General features: G+C 39.6%; 1 protein-coding gene across 1 annotated transcript in view; it reads right to left on the bottom strand.

The window, feature by feature from the left end:
- CDC20B (cell division cycle 20B) overlaps positions 1-6,755 on the bottom strand; it is a 76,048-nt gene that overhangs the window by 7,710 nt on the left and 61,583 nt on the right. The window contains exon 10 of the mRNA XM_069096544.1: positions 4,598-4,820. Within this exon, the coding sequence (XP_068952645.1) occupies positions 4,598-4,820 (223 nt within the window). The remainder of the gene's footprint in view (positions 1-4,597; positions 4,821-6,755) is intronic.

Genomic DNA, 6,755 nt, shown 5'->3' with positions numbered 1-6,755 from the left:
TCAGAGAACAGGAGCTGCAAGTGGGGAGAACACCACATGCTGACCCCCACCTGTTACGCACCTCAGCTCTTCCATCACTCTCTGACTCCATGACACATTCCTCAGGACTGCCATTACAAACTTCTCTCCTCCAGCCCCCAGCTCCATCTCCATCACCCTTTCTCATCACAATCTTACCCGCTACTTTCCTAAGAAGACCAAAGCCATCCATCATGAACGTCCTCATCTCATCTCTTCTTCTACTCTTCCAAATCTACTTCTTCACCGTTCCTTTCTTCCTTCCCTTTGGCCTCAAAGTATAAGGTGGTCTGCCTCCTTGTCAAAGCTAATGCTACCAGACTCCAATGACTCTGGAGGAGAAAGTGGGGCAGATGGCTCTGCATGGCTCTGCCTCACTTAAATCCAACTCACTGGCAAGTCAAGACATCACCCTCTTGACATCATTGGTCCTCTTCAAAAACCAAGGGTGAACAAACAAATCACTCCAATTGTGCCCTGGATCCCATGACCTTTCATCTCCTCTGGGGCTTACTCCATCAATCATTCTCTCTTGTCTTCAATCTCTCCCTTTCTCCTGCATCCTTCTCTGCTTTCTATGCACATGCTCAAGGCTGCCCCTGCTTCACTGTTAATAGTCCAGAAAGAGTAGTCTGACTCTTACTTCTGCTCTCTCACCTCTCATTCATTCCTCAGTCCCAACCACTCTACTTTAATTCCATGTTTCCAATCTTTCTTAGAGAAGCAGAATGGCACAGCAAGTAGAGAGTCAGTCCTGGAGCCAGGAAGATTTTGGTGCACAGATTTACAGCTAATGGAGACCTGAGACACCATCTCATCCAACCTCCTGACTTTACAATTGAAGAAGGCTTTAAAAAGGTTATGGGACTTGTTCATGGTCATATAGTGGTAAATTTCAAAAGCAGAATTTGAACCCAGATTTTCCTGACTCGGACAGCACTCTATCAATGTCATGCCGCCTCTTCAAGTTCAGCCTCTGCAAGACTTTGGCTGGGTGACCCTAGGCACGTCATTTAATTTTTCTGTGCCCCAGGAAATTCTCCAAAACCATAAGTTGAAGAAGCAGGTGCTGGACCTTACTGGTGGACAGGGTTTCATCATCAAGAGTTTCTAATACCAATGAAATCCCAGATCCAGTCCAAAAATATGCTTCCTTAATTTTTCTGCTTTTGATACTGTTGACTATCTCCTCCTTTGCTTATATGCTCTCCTTCCTGGTTTCCAAGACACTGCCTCTTCTTGATTTGCCTCATACCTATAGAACCACTCCTAACCCCTGGGTAGGCTTTGCGGACTCATTGTCCCCTTCACACCCCCTAAGTGTAGTGTCCACCAAGGCTCTGTCCTCATGCCTCCTCACTCCTCTCCTTTGACAAACTCATCTACTACCATGATTACTTCTATATAAATAACTACAAAATCTTTATGTCAGACTCTTCTCTTACCTGAGCAGCAGCCTTCTATCTACAATTGTCTGGTAGACATCTCCACCCGAGTATCCAGCCAGCATCCCAAATTAAAGGTTTCAAAAAAGAACTCCCCATCTTCTCTTCCTTCCAAACCCAGTCCTTCTCCAAACTTCTTCATCACTGCTGATGACACTGTTCTAGAACATAGTTCTAGTCATCCAGACTCAAAACCTTGGTCTTTTTTCACTCCTTCTCTCTCACCTCCCAAATCCAATCAGCTATCACTGTGAAAGCCACATCCCCAATTTCTCTTCCATCTGTCCTCTCTTCTCTACATATACTGAAAACACCTTAGTCTCAGGCCTATATCATCTTTTGCCAGAATTACTGTAATAACCTTCTAAACAGGCTCTCTGCCTCCAGACTAGTCTCTCCAGTCATCAATGTGTCCTTCTTTACACAGCTGCCAGAAATAATCTTCCTAATGGAACCCTTTATCAGCATCAGGATGGAGATGAGAAATGAAGATGCTTCCCCAGGATCCAGCAGCACTGAACTGTAAGACAGGGATTTCTGTGCCTTTCGTAAGAGATTTCTGGGAGAAAGAATTCAGAAGAGAAACAAGCCACCTCAGAATCTGGGAGTTTGTCTTCCATCTTGGCACCAGGTGGATTTTTTTAGAAGAAAAACAAAACAAAACAAAACAGCGCTACTTGGCTGGTATTCTGATTTTTGCCCACCTGATATTTCATACAAAGACTGAGAGGTAACCATAACTACTGCACCTATTAACAATGCAATTCCTATTGTGCCCACAGAGACTGTGTGTGGTGATGACAGGACCAGGTTTGGTGAGATGACCCCAAATCCCTCTTAGTGATGAAAACTCTGTGCCATGATTGAGTAGGAAAAGGAAGCAGCAACAGCAAAGTACCCCACTACTGCAGAATTTTATCTCAATTCTTCCTAAGAAGAAGGAATTAAAGGAGAAAACAGAGCTCTTGCTACAGACTGGCAACACCCAGCATTTACTGTGTTTATGCTCAGAGTGTCTCTGTTCTTTCTTTGCTACCATTTAGTCCCACTGTTATATAATGGAAATAGCAGCCACTTAATTTGTTTCGTATTGAATATTAATGATTAATATTTTGTGTTATATCCTTTTACTTGTAGATTACAACTGGAGGCTACCCCTCCAGAGAGATTTCCTTAGACAGAAGAGATTTTAGCTCCTTACATATGAAGGGCATTCCATCCCCACTGCCTCAAGTTAATACAGGGCTCTACTCATATCAGTCTGGTCACAAGAACCATGTTCAGGAACTTTCAGTGACTCCTAGAATATAATACAATCTCTTTAGCATGGAATTTAAGGCCCTTGAAAATCTGTCTCCAAGTTTATTTTATATTTCTTTCACATATTTGCCATATTCCAGGGTTTCTATCTAGTCCCTGGTCTCATCCTGCACTCTCCTATTTCCACATCCACAGACACCACCCTAGTCATCTCTGCTTGTTGAGATACTTCCATCTCTTCAAGACCTATCCCAGGAACCACCCCCTCAATATCTGCCTAGCCAAAAGTTCTCTCTTCCTTTCTATAAACATGTAGGTGCTCTGCCCAAAGGAATATAAATTTTGATCATTGAAACCTCACAAGATGGCATGGGGTTTACTGTCTAGATTTCTTTCTCAAGGACCATGCCTTAAACCCAAATCATTCTGACTCTCACTGACTGGTCAATAATAGGTGCCAGCCTAAGTCTCAGTTGGTCATTGTTTGGGCCCCGATGACTCAGAGTGAGTATAAATCATAATTGTTTGTGTTTTGGCCAGAAACCCTGAGGATTTTCCCCTCCCAGATCGATTTTTTTTTTCCTTAGGTAAAACAGGCCATTCTTTGCCTTATTTCTTACCTAGCCTTAATCACTGAATGGGCATTGCCTCAGTCAAATTGAGACCTGGGAAAGACCTTAGTTTAAAAATGCCAAGGTCTCCCATTGTATCTGGGACCAAGTCCAGTTATTCTGATCTATGTCTTTCCACTAGACCCAGATGGCTCTGGAGGAGAAAGTGAGGCTGGTGACTTTGCACAGCCCTGCCTCACTTAAATCTAATTCACTTGCAAGTCATGACATCACCTCCCTGATGTCATGGTCCTCTCTGAGAACAAAGGACAGACAACAACATCAATAACAACCCATGGCCAGGTGCAGCCCAACACTCCTCAATGCTGCAATACTAGATTAAAATCAAACAGAGAAGTAGTTAACAAAATGAGCAGAAATATAATAAAAGCACACATCATGCTACTATTTGGTTTTCTAACTCAATATTCACCCACAGGGATCCTTATCCATGGGTTACTACTCTCTCCCCTTCCCACCCTGCCATTGCTCTTTGAGTCTGAAACCACTGTCTTTCCCCTATCACAGGCTAAAGTATTATACTTTGGAGGAATATGACATAGTATAACGGAAATAATTCTGGACTTGAAGTCAAGAGGGATGGTGAATCAAACCATACTTATTGGCCATGTGACCATGGGCAAATCATATGACTGCCCTGAGTTTATTCTTCCTCATTTATAACATAGGCCTAGTAATACCTGCAGCATTGACCTCACAGGACTATTGGGGGAAGAAAATTAGTTAATGTATGTAAAACACTTTGCAAGTCTTGAATTGTTATATAAATGTAAGCTATTATGACGTAGAATGGGAGGGGGGTTTGTTAGTGAGAATAAGCTCCTTAAAGGCTGAGGGTGTATACTTTCTATTTTTGTCATTTATTTTTGTACCCTCAGTGACTAATATGTAATAAGTACTTAATAAACATTAATCAAATTGCATTTGTTGAAGTTTTTGATTAGTCCTTTTACAATCTTGTCTGATTCTTCATAACCTCTTTGGGGGAAGTTTCTTGGCAAAGATACTAGAGTGTTTTGCCATTTCCTTCTCCAGCTCATTTTACAGATGAGGAAACTGAGACAAACGGGGTGACGTGACTTGTACAGGGTCACACAGTTAGTAAGTACCCGAGGCCAGATTCAAACTCACAAAGATGAGTCTTCCTGACTCCAGACCTGCCACTCTACCCACTATACCATCTAGCTACCTCAATTTGTTGAAATGAACACTCTAACCAAAAAGAGCTTTTGACTTTTTTACCTTAACTGCTGTAGGATGATGCAGAGCTTTCAGTGGCTGACAGGATTTGGCGCCAGGATCATAAGGCCATATATTCAATAGCCCATCAATACAACCACTGGAAAGCAGCTTACCATCTGGTGACCACTTCAGGGCACATATAGATTGCTTATGGCAAAGTGTTCCAATGTGGTGCTGAGCTGCTCGAGTATCATAATGATGAATCTTGCCCAGTCTTGAGCCACTGTATAGGAAGAAAAGCAGCATGGCTGACCATCACCTCCCAGGTGACATTCAACTACATACGCTGTACAAGAATTCTGAGACCATTAGAAAAATACAAAGAAGAGACTTCCAGTAAATCAGTGATAAGATTATCCAAAGGTCCCTAGAAAGATCTTTAGCAAGAATAGATGCTATTGACTCCTTGTGGTAGCAAAAAACAGGCAGGGAATGGCTAGAAAATGATGGTATTTGAATATATTCAAAGGTTTTTAATTTACTTATTTTTTAGTATTTTTAGTTGTGTTCCCAATTCATTGATTTGTTCTTTCTCTTTTTTTTTTTGTTAATAAAATATCCCCCTAAGAAGCACTTTGGTTGTATCTCCAAAATTTTGGAACATTTTCTTCATCATTGTCATTATCTTTAATGAAATTTTCTATTGCTTCTATGATTTCTTCATTGACCCAATAATTTTTTAGGATTGTTATTTAGTCTCTCACTGATTTTTAAAACTTTTTAATGACTCTTTGATATGATTTTGTTCTATTATAATCAGTAAAGAACATGTATAATATTTCTGCTTTTCTGCATCTGTTAGATTTTTGTGTCCTAAGACATGCTCAATTTTTGTAAAGATGCTACACACAGCTGAGAAACACAAATACTCCTATTTCTACTCAATAATTGCTAAAGGTCAATCACATCTAATTTTTCCAAAATTCTATTCGTGTCATTAACTTTCTTCTCGTTAATTTTTTGTTTAGATTTATCTAGGGCTTATAAGAGTAAATTGTGACATCTTATTATGATAGTCTTATTGTTGGGAGCAAATGTGTAAAGAATTCAAATAAATTCCTAACACAATAAAGAATATACTTAAATATTATTGTGCAGCAAAAAATGATGACTACGGGAAGATTTGTATGAATTAATGCAGAGCAAAATCAGAACTAGAGAACAATATACACAGTGAGTAAAACAATGTAAATTTTTAAAAATCACTAAAAGGAACTCTGAATTGGACCATGAGTAGTAGGAAAAAAACAAAGATCATGAAGCACACCTTCTCCCTCTTGGCAGAGAGGTAAGGGACGACTACTACTAGGGTAAAATTTGGTAAACATGGTCAAATATAGAATCTGTAACAGACGCCCTTGTAAAAAAAAAAAAGAAGGGTTAAATCTGGAAGAACAGTAGGAAATGAATGTCATATAAAGATAGCAGACATTAACAAAACATTATTTTAAAAAATAATATTTAGGGGTGGGAAATCTGTGGCCTTCTAGGTCTTTGGGTATCATCTTTTGATTGAGTCCAAGTTTTACTGAACAAATCCTTTTATTAAGGGAATTTGTTCTGTGAAGTTTAAGGGTTGCACTTGAGGACCTAGAGGGCCACATGTGATCTCGAGGCCACAGGTTCTTACCCCTGTTAAATAGATGCTATTGTTCACTTCTGACCCATTTGGAAATCCTTTGAATAACTAACAATGAAACTTCTGCCTGAAATTTCCTTTTCAGAGATAAATTGGTTTATGTGATAGACCTTAAAATTTTAGATTAAAAAATAGAACAATGTTCCATAAAACTTAATTTAAATCCAAAAGTAATGGAAATCATAGCAATAATCACATGATTTCCAGAATGATCAGCAACTAGTATATATGGAAGAAAAGCCCTACTAAAGAAAGCTTTTATTTGGAAGGAGTTTTACATTTAAACAATATTGTCCTGAATACTGAGCCCATAGGTTTCAAGAGCAAAATATGCAGAAAGCACCTGATATCATCAGTTAGACCATTTCCACAACTGAATACCTGAAGATATAAAAATACAATGATTTTTGACTCACCGATCTTTTCAAAAATTGATTAGGTTTTGCTAACCCCATCCCACTGCTCAATTACAACACACACACACACACACACACACACACACACACACACACACACACA

This window comes from Petaurus breviceps, unplaced genomic scaffold (assembly GCF_028583685.1).
Source record: "Petaurus breviceps papuanus isolate PSGF00001 unplaced genomic scaffold, PetGlider_PUasm1.0 229, whole genome shotgun sequence".
Taxonomy (NCBI): Eukaryota; Metazoa; Chordata; class Mammalia; order Diprotodontia; family Petauridae; genus Petaurus; species Petaurus breviceps.
This window is presented reverse-complemented; position numbering and strand designations above follow the sequence as displayed.